The following is a 21,459-nucleotide window of genomic DNA, read 5'->3' on the forward strand; positions in this document are numbered from 1 at the left end:
TTGATAACTGATCTCAGTGTGTTGATGATGAATCACATTGCCTTCAGGATTGATCGCTGTTTACTGGTGATTGATCGCTGTGTATTGATGACTGATCAACAGAATGATCACTGTTTATCGGTGATTGATGGCTGTGTATTGATGACTGATCAACAGAATGATCACTGTTTATTGGTGATTGATCGCTGTGTATTGATGACTGATCAACATAGATCGCTGTGTATTGATGACTGATCAACAGAATGATCACTGTTTATTGGTGATTGATTGCTGTGTATTGATGACTGATCAACATAGATCGCTGTGTATTGATGACTGATCAACATAGATCGCTGTGTATTGATGACTGATCAACATAGATCGCTGTGTATTGATGACTGATCAACATAGATCGCTGTGTATTGATGACTGATCAACATAGATCGCTGTGTATTGATGACTGATCAACATAGATCGCTGTGTATTGATGACTGATCAACAGAATGATCACTGTTTATTGGTGATTGATTGCTGTGTATTGATGACTGATCAACAGAATGATCACTGTTTATTGGTGATTGATTGCTGTGTATTGATGACTGATCAACAGAATGAAGAGGCGTTTTCCCCCACGGTGTTCTTCATCGTTCTCCTGCCCCCAATCATATTTGAGTCTGGCTACAACTTACACAAGGTAAGACAGTGTTTCCCCCCATCATATTTGAGTCTGGCTACAACTTACACAAGGTAAGACAGTGTTTCCCCCCATCATATTTGAGTCTGGCTACAACTTACACAAGGTAAGACAGTGTTTCCCCCCAATCATATTTGAGTCTGGCTACAACTTACACAAGGTAAGACAGTGTTTCCCCCCAATCATATTGGAGTCTGGCTACAACTTACACAAGGTAAGACAGTGTTTCCCCCCATCATATTGGAGTCTGGCTACAACTTACACAAGGTAAGACAGTGTTTCCCCCCCATCATATTTGAGTCTGGCTACAACTTACACAAGGTAAGACAGTGTTTCCCCCCATCATATTTGAGTCTGGCTACAACTTACACAAGGTAAGACAGTGTTTCCCCCCATCATATTTGAGTCTGGCTACAACAAGGTAAGACAGTGTTTCCCCCCATCATATTGGAGTCTGGCTACAACAAGGTAAGACAGTGTTTCCCCCCATCATATTTGAGTCTGGCTACAACAAGGTAAGACAGTGTTTCCCCCCATCATATTTGAGTCTGGCTACAACAAGGTAAGACAGTGTTTCCCCGATCATATTTGAGTCTGGCTACAACAAGGTAAGACAGTGTTTCCCCGATCATATTTGAGTCTGGCTACAACAAGGTAAGACAGTGTTTTCCCCCCCCCATCATATTTGAGTCTGGCTACAACAAGGTAAGACAGCGTTTCCCCCCATCATATTTGAGTCTGGCTACAACAAGGTAAGACAGTGTTTCCCCCCAATCATATTTGAGTCTGGCTACAACAAGGTAAGACAGTGTTTCCCCCCAATCATATTTGAGTCTGGCTACAACAAGGTAAGACAGTGTTTCCCCCCATCATATTTGAGTCTGGCTACAACAAGGTAAGACAGTGTTTCCCCCCATCATATTGGAGTCTGGCTACAACAAGGTAAGACAGCGTTTCCCCCCATCATATTTGAGTCTGGCTACAACAAGGTAAGACAGTGTTTCCCCCCATCATATTTGAGTCTGGCTACAACTTACACAAGGTAAGACAGTGTTTCCCCCCAATCATATTTGAGTCTGTTTACAACTTACACAAGGTAAGACAGTGTTTCCCCCCCATCATATTTGAGTCTGGCTACAACTTACACAAGGTAAGACAGTGTTTCCCCCCAATCATATTTGAGTCTGGCTACAACTTACACAAGGTAAGACAGTGTTTCCCCCCATCATATTTGAGTCTGGCTACAACTTACACAAGGTAAGACAGTGTTTCCCCCCATCATATTTGAGTCTGGCTACAACTTACACAAGGTAAGACAGTGTTTCCCCCCATCATATTTGAGTCTGGCTACAACTTACACAAGGTAAGACAGTGTTTCCCCCCCATCATATTTGAGTCTGGCTACAACTTACACAAGGTAAGACAGTGTTTCCCCCCATCATATTTGAGTCTGGCTACAACTCAAGCTATGGCCTAGAAGTAACGCGTCCAGGCATACTCAGTTTTCAGGGATGCAGGCATACAGTTATTACAGGGCTGTTTATAATTTCATAATACATCTGCGTATAATTTTCATAATATATATAACATGAATATCGTCCATTTGTGTTTCATAAGTTGTGTTTGTGTGTGTGCGTGTGTTTGTGTGCATGTGTGTGTGTGTTTATGTGTGTGTGTGTGTGTGTGTGCATGTTTGTGTGCATGTGTGTGTGTTTGTGTGCATGTGTGTGTGTGTTTATGTGTATGCGTGTGCATGTGTGTGTGTGTGTCTCTGTGTCTGTGAGTAAGAGTCTGTGTGTGTGTGTGTTGTTCTGTCTTTGTGTATGTGTGCATGTGTGTTTGTATGTGTGTGTGTGTCTCTCTCTGTCTGTCTGTCTTTGAGTGTGTGTGTGTGTGTGTGTGTCGCTCTGTCTTTGTGTGCGTGTGCATGTGTGTTTGTATGTGTGTGTGTGTCTCTCTCTGTCTGTCTCTCTTTGAGTGTGTGTGTGTGTATGTGTGTGTGTGTGTGTGCGTGTAACGATGTCGTAAAGAGAAGGAATCAGTGTTGACGGCTGTGATTTCAGGGCAACTTTTTCCACAACATTGGGTCCATCCTGGTGTTTGCCGTGTTCGGCACGGCCATCTCGGCGCTGGTGGTGGGTGGAGGGGTGTACCTCCTGGGACAGGTGAGTGCGCGTCTCTGACTGGGGGGGGGGCAAGGTGGCAGAATCAGGAGACGCCAGCCGTCACGATTTCACCGTATTTTGTCACGCTCGATCGCAGTTTGCTCCGACGTTACGCCAATGTCGAAATTATTCCGACGAGTTTTCAGTATTCAGTTTCAGTAGCTCAAGGAGGCGTCACTGCGTTCGGACAAATCCGTATACGCTACACCACATCTGCCAAGCAGATGCCTGACCTGCTAGCAGGGTGACACAACGTGCTTAGTCAGGCCTTGAGAAAAAAAAAAGGGTAAATAGATAATAGATAAATACATAAAAAAGAACAACTACTACTAATAATAATATGTATAAGGCGCAACAACTTGATAAAGTCAGCTATAAGCATACAAAAAAAAAAAAAAAAAAAATCCAAGTTCGTATTCGACTACATAGCAAAAAAAAAAAAAAAAAAAAAAATCCAACGAGTTCATATTCGACTACATAGAAAAAAAAATCCGACGAGCTCGTATTCGACTACATAGCAAAAAAAAAAAAAAAAAAAAAAAAAAAATCCAACAAGTTCATATTGGACTCCATAGCAAAAAAAAAAAAAATCCGAGGAGTTCGTATTGGACTCCATAGCATGGTCACCTGCTTTCCTGTAGCACTTCAGTACCTGTCTGTACACACCTGGTGCTTTGAGAAAGAACTCTTGGCAACAAAAGTGTTGTCCTCTGGCAAAATTCTTTAGAAGAAATCTCTCTCTCTGTCTGTCTGTCTCTCTCTCTTCCTTTCTTAGTCCCCTCTCCCTTGCCCCCACCCCCCACCCCCTCCCCTCCACCTCAACCGCCCTCCTTTTCATTCGAATATACAGAAATGTCGATTTCTAATTAATAATAACAATCATCATTATGATAGAAAGGATAATAATCCAAATGATAATAATAATATCATTTATTTTCAGTCTAACATCATCGTGGGTTTTGCAGCTTGAGCACTGGTTGTTACACTGTGCTGCCATTCCTCTTTTTTATCTAGACCTCCTCCTCCTCCTCCTCCTCTTTTTCCTTTTTCTTCTTCCTCTTCCTCTTCCTCTGCCTCTGATTCCCATTGTTGTCTCCCCCCCCATGCAGGCCCAGGTGGCGTACCAGCTGAGCATGATCGAGAGCTTTGCCTTTGGGTCGCTGATCTCGGCGGTGGACCCCGTTGCCACGCTGGCCATCTTCCAGGCCCTGGACGTGGACCCCATCCTCTACATGCTGGTCTTCGGGGAGAGCGTGCTCAACGACGCCGTCTCCATCGTCCTCACCACGTCAGTGGACACACACGGTTGTCGTGATGGGCAGTAGGGAGAGGTGTGCAGGCCTACCTTCCGTCAGGGTTCCCTGGTTATTTTTTTTTTTTTTAGTGAGAACGGCGTAAGCATGCGTTTCTCTGTTTTCCTTTTTTTTTTTTCCCGTATCACCGAAAGGCTAAAATTTCGTTGTTGAAATCGCTGTTCTGACGAAAGGATTTTGAACATTTTTGGTGACTGATTTTGCAGGTTTACAAGATATGTTTGGTTTTTTCAGTTACGCCCATTATTTGCATTAGTTTTCTATGTTTTACTTTGTAGTGTTTCTTGTCGTATTTCTGCCGTTATGTCTTTGAACTGTTGTCTAAAAGCAGTGGACACTCAGAGAAGTCGGTTTCAGTGGTGGGCTCTGCATGTTCTCCATATGACCTACTTCTTGCTCTGCATGTTCTCCATATGACCTACTTCTTGCTCTGCATGTTCTCCATATGACCTACTTCTTGCTCTGCATGTTCTCCATATGACCTACTTCTTGCTCTGCATGTTCTCCATATGACCTACTTCTTGCTCTGCATGTTCTCCATATGACCTACTTCTTGCTCTGCATGTTCTCCATATGACCTACTTCTTGCTCCGCATGTTGTCATATGACCTACTTCTTGCTCTGCATGTTCTCCATATGACCTACTTCTTGCTCTGCATGTTCTCCATATGACCTACTTCTTGCTCCGCATGTTCTCCATATGACCTACTTCTTGCTCCGCATGTTGTCATATGACCTTCTTCTTGCTCCGCATGTTCTCCATGTGACCTAATTCTTGCTCTGCGTGCGTCGAAAAGTCCATGACGAAAGCAGGCTGCACACCCTCCTCCCTAATACCCACATTTCTTCCCCTGTACTTTTTCCATTTATAAGACGGAAAAAGCTGTAGATTAATGATTACGATGGTGATTATCATCATAATGGGCAGTGTCCCTATTCCTTCCCCTCTCCTTTTTCCGTTTTACAAGACGGAAAGACGTAAACTGGTTGATAACATTGTAATATATTGTCTACATTTCTACCCCTGTGCTTTTCCGTTTGTAAGACGGAAAAAAAAAAAGTTGTAAAACTGGTTAATGACATTGTAATATATACTCTGCGTTTCTCCCTCCCCCCCCCCCCCCCACTCTTTGACTGGCCTTCATGTCACTGGACAGGGGAAGGAATGTAGAGAATGTATTGCAATGTTATCTAAAACAGACTTGCAGCTTTTTCCATCTTCAGAACGAAGCTGAATGGACAGAATACAGGAGGAGAAATGTGGATGTTGCCCCATGATGACAATCGCCATTGTAATCGCCGTATTATTAATGATGATAATGATAATCGTCGTCATGATGATTAATCACCATTGTCATCATCACATTCATAGTGATGATAATAATCCATCATCACCGGTGATAATTATAATGTGCATTATTGATGATAATCATCATCGCCATCACCGGTGATAATTATAATGTGCATTATGATGATAATCATCATCGTCATCACCGGTGATAATTATAATGTGCATTATGATGATAATCATCATCGTCATCACCGGTGATAATTATAATGTGCATTATGATGATAATCATCATCAACAGAATTATCAGGATGAATCATTTTTCACACAGAGCATGCACTGACACCGCACATGGTCACAAATAGCCACCCATAGACACACACCCACAGACACACACACCCACCCACACACACACACACACACACACACACACACATATACACACACACACACACACACACACACACACACACACAACCTGTAACACAGCCAAGAGAATGCACACCCATGACACATTCTCTGTCTACACACTGTGTCAAACCTGTGTATGTACAGTCTACACACTGTGTCAAACCTGTGTATGTACAGTCTACACACTGTGTCAAACCTGTGTATGTACAGTCTACACACTGTGTCAAACCTGTGTATGTACAGTCTACACACTGTGTCAAACCTGTGTATCACAGACTGTACAGCACTATACTCGAACACACACACACACACAACACACATGCACACACATACACACAACACACATGCACACACATACACACAACACACATGCACACACACACACACAACACACATACACACACACACACACACACACACACACAACACACACACATAACACACACACACAACACACACACACACACACACACACACAACACACACACCACACACACACACACACACACACAACACACACACACACACACACACACACAACACAACACACAACACACCACACACACACACACCACACACACACAAAACACTGTATCGACACACTTCGTCAAACCTGTGTGTGTCACAGACTGTGCACACAAACAACACTCACAACACACTCACAACACACACAAACAACACTCACAACACACACAAACAACACTCACAACACACTCACAACACACACAAACAACACACTCACAACACACTCTGTTTGTGACGCACTCTGCAGCACTGTGTTAGAGTTCAGCCAGCCGGGTGCGGCCAGTGGAGCGTCAGCGTTTTTCCTGGCTGTTGGCCGCTTCTGCGTCATGTTCTTTGCCTCCGCCGCCATCGGCGTCCTCTTTGGCCTGGTCAGCGCCATGGTATCCTTAACCTGCACAGGGGTTAATAAGTTTGGTGGATTTTTTAAATTTTTTTAATTTAATTTTTGACTCACTTGTGTAAACAAAGTGAGTCTTATGTTTTAACCGGGTGTTCGGTTGTCTGTGTGTGTGTGTGTGTGTCTGTGTGTCCGTGGTAAACTTTAACATTGACATTTTCTCTGCAAATACCAAATTAGGCATAAAAATAGGAAAAATTCAGTTCTTTCCAGTTATCTTGTTTAAAACAATATTGCACCTCTGGGATGGGCACAAAAAAAAAGAAAGAAAAAAAGAAGCCTAATTATATGCAAACTGCATTTACTGTTATATTTATATTTTTTGTATTCTCTAAACTTGGCACTTTGATCTGATATTCTGACACAACAACAAGAGCAGTCATAACAAATACAAAACGGAACACATTTTAACGATAAGATTTTTTTTTTTTTTTTGAAGTGTATCACAAGTGAGTCTTGAAGGCCTTGCCTCTCTTGTTGTTTTTGTTTTGTGGGTGAGTGGGGAGTGGGGGTGGGGTTCAGGTTAACTGTGAACCATGGCCGACAGGTAGAGAAAAGTGGGTTCGTGCATATGGTTTTGTTTGTGTGTGTGTGTGTGTGTGTGTCCTTACGTGCACTGAATTTCTCTTTTTGTAAGCGTCTATCAAGTTGAAACATGCTTGCATACACACATGCGCTCACAGTTAGCATGCGCACGCACAGACAGACAGACACACACACACACACACACACACACACACACACACACACACACACACACACAAACAAACAAACACAAACACAAACAAGCACAGACACACTCACGCAAAAAGAAAGAAAAAAAAGAAAAACACCCACACCCACACATTGTACATATACAACACACACACACACACACACACACCCCTTCCCCCCTCTTACACACTCACATACACAACCTCCCCTCCCCCAACCCCCCCAACACACCTATCAGTGTATATCTGTGAGTGTTTCCCCTTGACGGGGGGGTGTGCCAGTTGTTGAAGTTTGTGGACCTGCACAAAACTCCGTCCCTGGAGTTCGGCCTGGTGCTCATGTTCTCCTACCTGCCCTACGCTCTGGCTGAGGGAATCCACCTGTCTGGTCAGTGCTCTCCCCTGCTCTGGGGCTGGTTTTGTCTTTGTCTTGTCTTGTACTGGGTTGTCTTGTCTTGTCTTGTCATGTCATGTCTTGTCTTGGCTTTGTACTGGGTTTGTGTTGGGTTGAATTGTGTTGTGTTGTTTTGTTTTGTTTTGCCTTGAATTTCATTGCGCTGTGTTGTGTTGGATTGAATTATGTTGTCTTGTGTTGTCATGTCATGTCTTGTCTTGGCTTTGTACTGGGTTTGTGTTGGGTTGAATTGTGTTGTGTTGTTTTGTTTTGCCTTGAATTTCATTGCGCTGTGTTGTGTTGGATTGAATTGTGTTGTCTTGTCTTGTCTTGTCTTGTCTTGTCTTGTCTTGAATTTCATTGTACTGTGTTGTGTTGGATTATGTTGTGTTGTCTTGTCTTGTCTTGTCTTGTATTTCATTGTACTGTGTTGTGTTGTATTATGTTGTGTTGTATTGTCTTGTCTTGTTTTGTGTTTCATTGTACTGTGTTGTGATTCTTTTGTCTGACACGGCCATAGGACTTCAAAATCAGCTGAACATATTAAAGCAAGAAGCAGATAGATTATTTTTAAAAGTTAATCTTGAGAAAACAAATGTAGTTGTGTTTAGAAAAGGTGGTTACTTATCTAGATATGAAAAATGGCACTATGGAACTGATGAAGTGAAGGTAATTAATGCTTATAAGTATCTTGGTATGATTTTTACAACTAAGCTGAGTTTGACAAGGACAGTAGCAGAAATTTGTAGAAAGGGGAAGAAGGGGGTTATAGAAATCTTAAGGTGTTTACGTAAGTTAGGCTCGATAGATTCATATATATTTTGGAAACTTTTTGATACTCAAATAGAACCAATGATAACATACAGTGCCGAAATTTGGGGACTTTCTGATAACAAAGATTTAGAAAAAGTACATACATTAGCTATTAAACGTTTTTTAAATGTTCCATTACATGCTTCAAATACTGTATTATATGGAGAAAGTGGTAGATACCCATTATACATTAAATCATGTGTGAAATGTATAAAATATTGGTTAAAATTAATAAGGCTACCCACATCGAGATTATGTAAGCAGGCGTATGAAATGTTAGTAAATGAACATGAGAGAGGGAAGGAAAACTGGGTATATTTTGTAAAGAAGACATTAACTGTAAATGGATTTGGGATTGTGTGGATGTGTCAGGGAGTTGGATGTGTAGAAGGATTTGTTTCAGAATTCAAAGATAGGCTAATTGCTTCATATAAACAGAATTGGCACGGTAAAATGGAAAGCACTGAGAAATATAGATGGTTTTATAGTTTTAAAAGTATATTTCAAACAGAAAAATATATCACAGTCGTGACAAACAAGTGGCACCGAACAAGTCTCGCCAGATTTAGAACGAGAACGATTGGTTTGAATGCTTATGAAAAGTGGTTTCAGACTGAGCCCTCGTTACTCTCCCCTTGTCCGATGTGCGGGCATTCAAGGGAGGATGAGTTACATTTTTTGTTTAGTTGTAAAGCTTATGACGATATTCGAGAAAAATGTGTTGTATTTAAAACAAATTCAGCAAAGTATGAAGATATTTTTGGAGTGCTTAATTTAAATCAGGAAACTTCACTACAGTCACTTGCAAAATATATTGCAGAAGCGAATAACATGCGACGAAAAAAAACTCAACAATAATAAAATAGTATCAGGTGTTGCTCATTGTGAAAAGTGAAATCTGTGTTGTCACTCTCATATGGAAAATATTATGTTATACATTTATATATGTTTTTGTTTTTATTTCTCACTACATCATGCCATTACTTTGAATGGATGGTCGAACTGCACTTTGTTGCACAGATTGATTGATTTCGTTTTGGTTTTGGTTTTCATCAATATTATTACTATTGATCCATGTTGTTATTTGTATTATGAACCCCCATGTCATTAGGGCTGTAAAGCTATTGACATTAAAGTGTTCAGTGTGTGTGTACTGTGTTGTGTTGTATTATGTTGTGTTGTAATGTCTTGTCTTGTCTTTCGTTGCACTGTGTTGTGTTGAATAATGTTGTCTTGTCTTGCCTTGCCTTGTCTTGTCTTGTCTTGTCTTTCATTGTACTGTGTTGTGTTGTAATGAATTATCTTGTCTTGTCTTGCCTTGAATTTCATTGTACTGTGTTGTGTTGGATTGAATTATGTTGTGTTGTCTTGTCTTGTCTTTCATTACACTGTGTTGAATCGAATAATGTTGTGTTGTAATGTCTTGTCTTGTCTTTCATTGTACTGTGTTGTGTTGGATTATGTTGTATCATATTGTCTTGTCTTGTCTTTCATTTCATTGTACTGTGTTGTGTTGGATTGAATTATGTTGTCTTGTCTTGTCTTGTCTTTAATTGAACTGTGTTGTGTTGAATTGTGTTGTCTTGTCTTGTCTTGTCTGGTGCTGTTTGAATTGTATGGTGTGGTGTTGCGTGGTGTGGTGTTGTGGTGTGTTGTAGTGTTTTGTGTTGTATTGAAATGTGTTGTGTTGCATTGTTTTGTGTTGGGTTGTATTGGAGTGTATTGTTTTGTGTTGTGTTATAAAGTATGATGTTGTATAGTATTGTGTTGTATTGGAATGTATTGTTTTGTGTTGTGTTGTAAAGTATGATGTTGTATAGGATTGTGTTGTATTGGAGTGTATTGTTTTGCGTTGTGTTGTAAAGTATGATGTTGTATAGTATTGTGTTGTATTGGAATGTATTGTTTTGTGTTGGGTTGTATGATGTTGTATAGTATTGTGTTGTATTGGAGTGTATTGTTTTGTGTTGTGTTGTAAAGTATGATGTTGTATAGTATTGTGTTGTGTTGTATTGGAATGTATTGTTTTGTGTTGTGTTGTAAAGTATGATGTTGTATAGTATTGTGTTGTGTTGTATTGGAATGTATTGTTTTGTGTTGTGTTGTATGATGTTGTATAGGATTGTGTTGTGTTGGAGTGTATTGTTTTGTGTTGTGTTGTAAAGTATGATGTTGTATAGTATTGTGTTGTGTTGTATTGGAATGTATTGTTTTGTGTTGTGTTGTATGATGTTGTATAGTATTGTGTTGTGTTGTATTGGAGTGTATTGTTTTGTGTTGTGTTGTAAAGTACGATGTTGTATAGTATTGTGTTGTATTGGAATGTATTGTTTTGTGTTGTGTTGTAAAGTATGATGTTGTATAGTATTGTGTTGGGTTGTATTGGAGTGTACTGTTTTGTGTTGTGTTGTAAAGTATGATGTTGTATAGTGTTGTGTTGGGTTGTATGGAGTGTATTGTTTTGTGTAGTGTTGTGAAGTATGATGTTGTATAGTATTGCGTTGTGTTGTATTGGAATGTACTGTTTTGTGTTGTGTTGTGAAGTATGATGTTATATAGTATTGTGTTGTGTTGGAGTGTATTGTTTTGTGTTGTGTTGTAAAGTATGATGTTGTATAGTATTGTGTTGTGTTGGAGTGTACTGTTTTGTGTTGTGTTGTAAAGTATGATGTTGTATAGTATTGTGTTGTGTTGGAGTGTACTGTTTTGTGTTGTGTTGTAAAGTATGATGTTGTATAGTATTGTGTTGGGTTGTGTTGGAGTGTATTGTTTTGTGTTGTGTTGTAAAGTATGATGTTGTATAGTATTGCGTTGTGATGTATTGCGTTGATTGTATTGCATTGTTTTATTCTTTCATCACAATGGATTTCTGTGGCGGTGGAGTTGTGTTGCCGCTGTCTCAACAGTCCTTTTTTTTCCTCCTTGGCTGTCATTTCTTGCGTCTTTCACAGCTGCCAAACTCTTCAGTTCTTAGGGTCTAAAAAAGGTCATTTTTGAAGTGGTGTTTATGTGGAAAAAAAACAACCCAAAAAACCAGTATCATTTTTTTTTCTTTTTTTAATTCTTAAGAAAGTAACAACAGCATGTATCATGCACTCATACATGCACGCATGTGTACACGCGCGCGCACGCACGCACACTCACACACATACACACTCACACACACGCACATACACACACACGCACACACACAGAGAAAAGCATGCATCTCTCTGATTCATTGAATTGCAGCTAGATGACAATGTTATGACATCCAAATGGTGTGTGTGTGTGTGTGTGTGTGTGTGTGTGTGTGTGTGTGTGTGTGTGTGCATGGTGTGCGTTTGTGCATGGTGTGTGTGTATGTGTGTGTGTGTGCACAATGTGTGTGTGTGTGTATGCATGGTATGTGTGTGTGTGCACAATGTGTGTGTGTGTGTGTGCACAATGTGTGTGTGTGTGTGTATGCATGGTATGTGTGTGTGTGTGCACAATGTGTGTGTGTGTATGCATGGTATGTGTGTGTGTGAGACAGGCATCATGGCCATCCTGTTCTGTGGCATTGTGATGTCACACTACACCCACCTGAACCTGTCGCCCGTCACCCAGATCACCGTGCAGCAGACCTTCCGCACCATGGCCTTCATCTGTGGTCAGTCACCCCACACCCCCCTACATTCCCCCTACTGCCCCCCCCCCCTCCCACTGCCCCTCCACCAACCCCTCCTCTCCCTCTCACTGCCCCTCCCCACCCCCCTACCCCCTCCACCAACCCCCTCCCTCTCCCTCCCACTGCCCCTCCACATCCCCCCACCCCCTCCACCAACCCCCTCCCTCTCCCTCCCACTGCCCCTCCCCATCCCCCCAACCCCTCCACCAACCCCCCCTCCCCACTGCCCCTCTCCATCCCCCCACCCCCTCCACCAACCCCCTCCCTCTCCCTCCCACTGCCCCTCCCCACCCACCCACCCCTTCCACCAACCCCCTCTCCCTCCTCACGGCCTTTTTAAAAAAAATTATTTTTTTTATATCTATTTTTGTTTTTATGAAAAAAAAAATCATTTCCATTTTTGTTGCACATACAAGTGTTACATGAATGAGACGAGGTTGGTCTAAACTGTACTGTCTGTTTACTGTAGGCATTCTCTGGCCTTTCTTGGGGTCTTTGGTCTGTACTGTCTGTTTACTGTAGGCATTCTCTGGCCTTTCTTGGGGTCTTGTTGCTTGTGCAGTAATGACATTCATCAAGTGGTGACAGTTTTGAAGGATGACTTTTATCAAGTGGTGACAGTAATGTAGGAGTTACCAGCTAGCACACAGGTTGTTACTAGCACACAGGTTGATACTAGCACACACAGGTTGATACTAGCACACACAGGTTGATAGTAGCACACAGGTCATACTAGCACACAGGAAATACTAGCACACATGTATTACTAGCACACAGGTTGATACTAGCACACAGGTAATACAGCACACAGGTGATACTAGCACACAGGTTGATACTAGCACACAGGTTGATACTAGCACACAGGTAATACAGCACACAGGTAATACTAGCACACAGGTGATACTAGCACACAGGTAATAATAGCATACAGGTTGGTACTAGCACACAAGTAATACTAGCACACAGGTAATACTAGCACACATGTATTACTAGCACACAGGTTGATACTAGCACACAGGTAATACAGCACACAGGTGATACTAGCACACAGGTAATACTAGCACACAGGTTGATACTGGCACACAGGTAATACAAGCACACAGGTTGATACTAGCACACACAGGTTGATACTAGCACACAGGTAATGCAGCACACAGGTGATACTAGCACACAGGTAATAATAACATACAGGTTGGTACTAGCACACAAGTAATACTAGCACACAGGTTGATACTAGCATACAGGTAATACTAGCATACAGGTTGGTATTAGCACACAGGTAATACTAGCACACACAGGTAATACTAGCACACAGGTAATACTAGCACACAGGTTGATACTAGCACACAGGTAAATACTAGCACACAGGTAATCTCTTTGACAGGTCATCTTTTTGAAAACGCCTTTACATAGACCTTCCATCCCTTTCCAATGACATGCAGACTCCTCGCGTGCGTGCGTGAGTGTGTGAGTGTGTGTGTGTGTTTGTGTGTGTGTGAGTGTGTGTGTGTGTGTGTCTGTGTGTGACTAAGAAATTTCTGTTTTATGCTTTTGTGTGTCAAATCTTTTTCTTTTTTTCTTTTTTTTATTTTATATTTGATTGTAAGTTATTGCGCACGTGTGTGTGTGTGTGTGTGTGTGTGTGTGTTTTATGTTTATTGTAAAGCGCCTTGAGCTCCCTTTCAGAGAGGAAAGCGCTCAGCAAGTATCCATTATTATTATTATTATTATTGTTCATTGAATAAAAGGAAGAAAGGGGCAGTCCCAGACACTTCTTTAGAAAAGAAAGCTTTGGGCTGGTTCTGTCCTGGTGATTTGACACTAGCACACAGCAGCAGTGACAAAAAAAATGCGCCAAACTCAAATCCGCTTTTATTCAAGAACTGGCAGGCATAGCCTTGTAGTTTCAGAACAGGCGGCACAGAATATAATTACGGGTGTTTGTGGTCACAGAGACCTGTGTGTTTGCCTACCTGGGCCTGGCCATCTTCAGCTTCAAGGTGAACGTCAAGCCTGCCTTCTGCATCTGGAGCATTGTGAGTCCTCCACCGGGCTGATGCCCTCTGTTCTCGTCCTGCTTCCCCCCCCCCCCCCGATCCCCTCACTGGCAGACGTACACGCACACGGCAACGCAGGCGTGCATGCATGCACACAGCACACAAACACACACACACACACACACACACACACACACATACATACATGCACTGAGGCACACAGGCGTTTTTTTCCTTCTTTCAGTGTGTGTGTGTGTGTGTGTGTGTGTGTCTGACTGTGTGTGTGTGTGTGTGTGACTCTGTGTGTGTGTGTGTGTGTGTGTGTGTGTGTGTGTGTGTGTGTGTGTGTGTGTGCATCCTACCTGTGTGAAATGTGTGTGTGTGTGTGTGTGTCACTGTGTGTGTGTGTCTGACTGTGTGTGTGTGTGTGTGTCTGACTGTGTGTGTGTGTGTGTCTGACTGTGTGTGTGTGTGTGTGTGTCTGACTGTGTGTGTGTGTGTGTGTGTCTGACTGTGTGTGTGTGTGTGTGTGTCTGACTGTGTGTGTGTGTGTGTGTCTGACTGTGTGTGTGTGTGTCTGACTGTGTGTGTGTGTGTGTGTCTGACTGTGTGTGTGTGTGTGTGTCTGACTGTGTGTGTGTGTGTGTCTGACTGTGTGTGTGTGTGTGTGTCTGACTGTGTGTGTGTGTGTGTGTCTGACTGTGTGTGTGTGTGTGTGTCTGACTGTGTGTGTGTGTGTGTGTCTGACTGTGTGTGTGTGTGTCTGACTGTGTGTGTGTGTGTCTGACTGTGTGTGTGTGTGTGTGTCTGACTGTGTGTGTGTGTGTCTGACTGTGTGTGTGTGTGTGTGTCTGACTGTGTGTGTGTGTGTGTCTGACTGTGTGTGTGTGTGTGTGTGTCTGACTCTGTGTGTGTGTGTGTGTGTGTGTCTGACTCTGTGTGTGTGTGTGTGTGTGTGTGTGTGTGTGCATGTTCTGTGTGGTGTGTGACTCACTTCTGTGGCTGAACACGTCCCTTCCAGATCCTGATCCTGCTGGGCAGAGCCGTCAACATCTTCCCCCTCTCCTTCATTCTCAACTTCTTCCGTGAGCACAAAATCACCCGCAAGAACCAGTTCATCATGTGGTTCAGTGGTGAGTCAGCTCTGCCTGCCTCTCTCTGCATACGATGTTATTTTGTGGGGAATTGTGTATTTTCTATGCCGTTTATTGTTCTTCTTGTTGTTGCCATGCAATGTGGGTTGGGTTTTTTTGTTTTTTTTTTACTCCTCCATTTTTTTCAGTCTTCTTGTATTTCCTAGATTAGTTTATATGTTTTTCTTTACGAGGGTAGGATGAAAACAGGCCGATAAGTGACTATTCCTTTTCCCTCGATAAAAAAAAAAGTTACGATTTTGATTTCTCTGCCTCTCTTTCACTTTGTTTTTCTTCCGTTTTTTTCTTCACTGTGTGATAGAGGTGCGAGTTTTGCTGTTTGATGACTTTATTATTTGATTTTGGGGGTTTTAACTATGAGGAGAGTATTATATGTGTATGATTTGTATAGTCCTCCAACTTCTTTTTTTTTTTTTACCCCTTTCTTTTAGTGCTGTCAACGGTATATTATAACCATTCATTTATAATAATAATGGTATTTATATAGCGCTGGATCTTGTGCATAGACAAATCAAAGCTCTTTCGCACCAGTCATTCACACGCATGCATAACTCTAAAACTGTAGAAACTAAAGACAAGGGAGGCTATTTTGGGAAGAGGTGGGTTTTAAGGCCAGACTTGAAAGAGCTGAGTGTGGAGACTTGACGAAGCGAAAGAGGAAGTTCATTCCAATCGCAAGGTCCAGAGAGAGAGAAAGAACGGCGGCCAGCAGTCGAGTGTTTGATTCTGGGTATGCGTGAACAGAGTGGATCTGAAGCGGATCGTAGTGAACGAGATGGAGTGTAGAGGTGAAGGCAGCCGCAGAGATAGGAAGGGGCAGTTTTGTGAATACATCTGTAACATTTGATGAAGACGGTGGTGTCAAATGTCAACTTGCACAGAGAAGAGTGGAGACAGAGAGGCACAGTGAGACACTGAGACTGGAGAGGAGGTGAACAGGTGGATGGATGGATGGATGGTTTATTTATTTATAGACCATTGCCCCTCATGAAAAGGTGTCATAAAATGAACGTTTGAGCAACAACAACAAAACAACAACAAAAACAAAAAAAATCACATGTGATGGGTTTTAAAAGTGAAAACATACCCAGCCTTGACCACCCGTCAAAACAGAATATGGCCACCTGCATGGCAAGGTGAAAAAACGGTCATGCAAGTAAAAGTAAAAGGAGTGGAGTGATGGCCTAGAGGTAACGCGTCCACCTAGGAAGCGAGAGAATCCAAGCGCGCCGGTTCAAATCACGGCTCAGCTGCTGATATTTTCTCCCCCTCCACTAGACCTTGAGTGGTGGTCTGGACACTAGTCATTCGGATGAGACGATAAACTGAGGTCCCATGTGCAGCATGCACTTAGCGCACGTAAAAGAACCCACGGCAGCAAAAGGGTTGTTCCTGGCAAAATTCTGTTGAAAAATCCACTTCGATAGGAAAAACAAATAAAACTGCACGCAGGAAAAAATGGGTGGCGCTGTAGTGTAGCGACGTGCTGTCCCTGTGGAGAGCAGCCCAAATTTCGAATAGAGAAATCTGTTGTGATAAAATGAAATACAAATACAAATACAAATACAAATACGAAAACAAAGTACAAATACAAACTATAAATACAAATACAAAATACAGAATACAAATACAAATACAAAATACAAATACAAAATACAAAAGTGTATAAGGATTTGTCTGAATGCCGTGACACCACATTGAGAAACCGAAACTGAAACACAAATGTGCGTTGCGTGATCGGGTCAGGCATCTGCCTGGCAGATGTGGTGTAGCGTGTGTGTATATATATATATATATATATATTGCCAGGAACAACCCTTTTGCTGCCGTGGGTTCTTTTACATGCGCTAAGTGTATACATACATGTCAGGTCAGGGGCATAGCCCTTGATACTGGTACCACGTAACCCAGAACTACCTGCCGCATGTGAAGTCTCCCAACGACGGACCAGGCGGAGGAGGAAACCTTTCCCAACGGCTGTGAAGGCGGAAGAGGCATGACTAAAGGGCAGGGGGGGAGCTCTTATCCTTGGCTGGAAGTCCTTCCTGGTGGGAAGTGCTGCGCATCCAGAATCGGCCTCTTCTCCCATATGAGGACACACACCGACAGATAAGCCTGCACTGCCTACTCATCCGTCGGACCGACGGGAGACTCCATCATCAAGTGTATACATATATATATGTGGATGTGTGAAGCCTCCCAGGGAAAGTGAACCATGAGTGTTGGCGGTGTGACGCGGTGTGTCCCAGGTCTGCGGGGAGCCATCGCCTTTGCCCTCAGCCTTCACCTTGACCTGTCGGAGGAGAAGCGCTACGTGCTGGTGACGGCCACGCTCATCATCGTCCTCTTCACCATCATGTTCCTCGGGGGGAGCACCATGCCTCTGCTCAAGGTTGGTGGGCGGGGAGGGGGGGTTGGGGAGGGGGGGGTTAGGGGTTGGGGTAGGGAGGGGGTGTGTGTGGGGGGGTGTTGTTCGTGTGTGTGTGTGTGTGTGAAGGTTTTATAGAGGGCAACACAACTGTGTTGGATGATGTGTGTGTGTGTGTGTGTGTGTGTGTGTGTGTGACCTAGATTGGGTTGGTGAGTGTGTGTTTATGTGTGTCTGTGTGTATGTGAAGGTTTTATAGAGGGCAACACAACTGTGTTGGATGATGTGTGTGTGTGTGTGTGTGAAAACTAGATTTGTGAGTGTGTGTGTGACCTAGATTGGGTTGGTCAGTGTGTCTTTGTGTGTGTGTGTGTGTGTGTGTGTGTGTGAACTAGATTTGTGAGTGTGTGTGTGAACTAGATTAGGCTGGTGTTTGTGTGTGTGTTTGTTTGTGTGTGTATGTGAACTAGATTTGTAAGTGCGTGTGTGTGTGTGAACTAGATTAGGCTGGTCAGTATGTGTGTGTGTGTGTGTGTGTATTTGTGCATGTGTTTGTGTGTGTGTGTGTGTGTGCGTATGTGCACGCTTCTGTTTTGTGTATTCATGCATGTGTTTGTGTGTTTCTGTGCGTACACTTTTTTTTTCCCCTGTTCCATGGTGAAGCATCTGGTTGTGTGTGTGTGTCATGAGTAGTATGCTGGTTGGCGTCTTTCGGCTGTAAACAGTATCCCTGCCTTCTGGGGGGGAAAAAAATTTCTGCGTGACAAACATCCTGTTTTTCTGAGTGTGTCCGGCATTGTCTTTTCTTCCTGTCGTCTCTTCCTTCTTGTTTTCTGTCTTGCTGGTCCAGTTACTCTATTGTGTTGGTTTTTGTTGTTGTCTTGGAAGCCGTGAATTTCCTGGACTTGATGATTCAGCGTTGTCACCATGTTGTATTCGGGGTTGTTTTTTTTGTGTGTGTGTATGTGTGTCCCCCAGGACATGTAGATTGCCTGCTGGTAATTTTTTTGTTTTTTGTTTTGTTTGCCTGTTTTTGTTTGTGTCCTGGTTGTGTGTGTGTGTGTGTGTGTGTGTGTGGTTGTTGTTGTTGTTTTTGTTTTGTGAAAAATTGACGGAATGATCAACATCAGAGCCATGTCCAAGGTTGAGGTGTGCAAGAAATGTCACTGTGCTCGTGCCTTACATCATTTCTCACTGTGTTTTTTTCTTTCTTTAAATTCTAAGGTTTCATGGGACTGACATTGAAAGTTGTTTTTTTTTTTTGTTTGCTTTTTTTGTCCTGATATGATATTAACAGTGATAAGTGGTCTGGGCTGTCAGCAATAATGATGATGTTAACAGTGATAAATGGACTGGATTTTCAGCAATGATATTAACACAGTGATAAGTGGACTGGATTTTCAGCAGTGATATTAACACAGTGATAAGTGGACTGGATTTTCAACAGCGACGTTAACAGTGATAAGTGGACTGGATTTTCAGCAGTGATGTTAACAGTGATAAGTGGACTGGATTTTCAGAAACGATATTAACAGTGATAAGTGCACTGGATTTTCAGCAATGATATTTACACAGTGATTAGCGGACTGTGACATTAAAAGTGATAAATGGACTGGATTTTCAGCAATGATATTAACACAGTGATAAGTGGACTGGATTTTCAGCAGTGATATTAACACAGTGATAAGTGGACTGGATTTTCAACAGTGATGTTAACAGTGATAAGTGGACTGGATTTTCAGCAATGATATTAACAATGATTAGCGGACTGTGACATTAACAGTGATAAGTGGACTGGATTTTCAGAAACGATATTAACAGTGATAAGTGCACTGGATTTTCAGCAATGATATTTACAGTGATAAGCGGACTGGATTTTCAGCAATGATGTTAACAGTGAAAAGTGCCAGTGCCAGGGCTGTGATGCCTGCTGTGTTTTGTGCAGCTGATGAACAACTCGTCCGACAAGAGGAAGAAGAAGAAACACAAGAAAGTGGTCTCCATGAGCAAGACAAAGGAACTGGTAAGATCTGTGTGTGTTTTGGGGTGCGATGAATAGTACTGATGAGGGGGGTAGGGTGTGTGTGTGTTGTGTTGTGGTGTTGTGTTGTGTGTGTTGTTGTGTTGTGTTGTGTTGTGTTTGTGTGTGTGTGTTGTGTGTGAGTGTATGTTTTGTGTTGTTTGTGTGAATGTGTGTGTGTGTGTGTGAGGGTATGTGTTGTGTTTGTGTGTGTGTGTGTGTGTGTTCTTTGTGTGTGTGTTGTGAGTTTATGTGTTGTGTTGTGTGTGTGTGTGTGTGTGTGTGTATGTTGTGTTGTGTTGTGTTTGTGTGTGTGTGTGTGTGTGTTCTGTGTGAGTGTATGTTTTGTGTTGTTTGTGTGAGTGTGTGTGTGTGTGTGTGTGAGGGTATGTGTTGTGTTGTGTGTGTGTGTGTGTGTGTGTGTGTGTGTGTGTGTGTGTGTGACATGAAGATCCTGAGGAGGTGATAGCGGTGAAGTCATCACAGGGTGAAGGTCCTGTGTTTATTGTGTTAAAGACGTGGGAGCCAGTGGAGAGGTAGTGATAGTGGTGAAGTCACTGCAGGGGTGTCCCGATGATCCCTACACAGGTGTGACTGTGGCGTGTTTATTCCAGGGGGAGACGGTGGACTCGGAGCACCTGTCGGAGCTGACGGAGGAGGAATACGAGGTGAACTTCGTCAAGCCACACCTCAAAGGTTTCCTGAAACTGGACACCAAGTACCTGGTCCCCTTCTTCACGCGACGATTCACACAACAGGTTTGCCTCAGTGTTTTTTTAATTTTATTTATAGAAATGTTGTTCTTTTTTAACCCTTTGAGCCCTGACCACCGCTTTACCGGTGGTGGGGAGGGGTGGCATAATGCCTGGCCACCGGTTGAGCAGTGCGTAAACACTTGTGTCGTGTTTTGCTATTGGTTGACTTATATTGAAGAGCCAATCAGAAAAACCGTAATATTCTGATGCCAGCAAACGCAGTACCAACACTGCCGCACCCCCTCACTGTTTTTTGTGCATGTGCTTTGGATTAAAAAAAGATAAATTTCTACCATGAAGCGTGCAGAGTCTCAGCCTGACACGCCTCCTTTGATCAACTGATTCTGCATGCTCAGATTCATTTTCAACATCACTATCTGTAGCAAAATCATCCAATTCGAATTCCACCTCATTATCAGAGTAATCATTGTCATACTCTACTTCCGATAAATCATCAAGCATATCAATTACTTGCTGCGTTGTGTACAGTTGTTTTCTCGCATGTTTTGTCCCTGATTTCTACCCTGATGGGCCAGGTTGAGACTCTGCACGCTTCAAGTGTTTACGCACCGCTCAACCGGTGGCCGGGCATTATGTCATTTTTCTGTGCCACCAGTAAAGCGGTGGTCAGGGCTCAAAGGGTTCAATACCAATTATTTGCAAATTTTGGCTCAGGAGCTCAGGCAGAAGGGTTAAAGTTGCTCAGGAAATCAGGGCTCAAAGGGTTAAGGTAAATCAATGAGCAGTCCACACAGTTTGGGGGTTGGGTTTTTTTTTTAGTATTTTCTTTGACCACAAAGCAGTGTCCAATGTTGTCACGTCAG

At 42.6% G+C, this 21,459-nt stretch overlaps 1 protein-coding gene across 2 annotated transcripts in view; it reads left to right on the top strand.

Moving 5' to 3' along the window:
- Positions 1-21,459, top strand: part of LOC143300142 (sodium/hydrogen exchanger 8-like) — a 45,537-nt gene that overhangs the window by 15,966 nt on the left and 8,112 nt on the right. For both annotated transcript variants that reach the window (XM_076613678.1, XM_076613679.1), the window contains 11 exons: positions 590-673; positions 2,737-2,838; positions 3,948-4,126; positions 6,623-6,755; positions 7,768-7,873; positions 12,207-12,323; positions 14,295-14,377; positions 15,360-15,471; positions 17,742-17,884; positions 19,806-19,883; positions 20,495-20,638. In XM_076613678.1, the coding sequence (XP_076469793.1) occupies positions 590-673; positions 2,737-2,838; positions 3,948-4,126; positions 6,623-6,755; positions 7,768-7,873; positions 12,207-12,323; positions 14,295-14,377; positions 15,360-15,471; positions 17,742-17,884; positions 19,806-19,883; positions 20,495-20,638 (1,281 nt within the window). The remainder of the gene's footprint in view (positions 1-589; positions 674-2,736; positions 2,839-3,947; positions 4,127-6,622; positions 6,756-7,767; positions 7,874-12,206; positions 12,324-14,294; positions 14,378-15,359; positions 15,472-17,741; positions 17,885-19,805; positions 19,884-20,494; positions 20,639-21,459) is intronic.

The sequence above is a fragment of the Babylonia areolata genome, chromosome 26 (assembly GCF_041734735.1).
Source record: "Babylonia areolata isolate BAREFJ2019XMU chromosome 26, ASM4173473v1, whole genome shotgun sequence".
Classification (NCBI taxonomy): domain Eukaryota; kingdom Metazoa; phylum Mollusca; class Gastropoda; order Neogastropoda; family Buccinidae; genus Babylonia; species Babylonia areolata.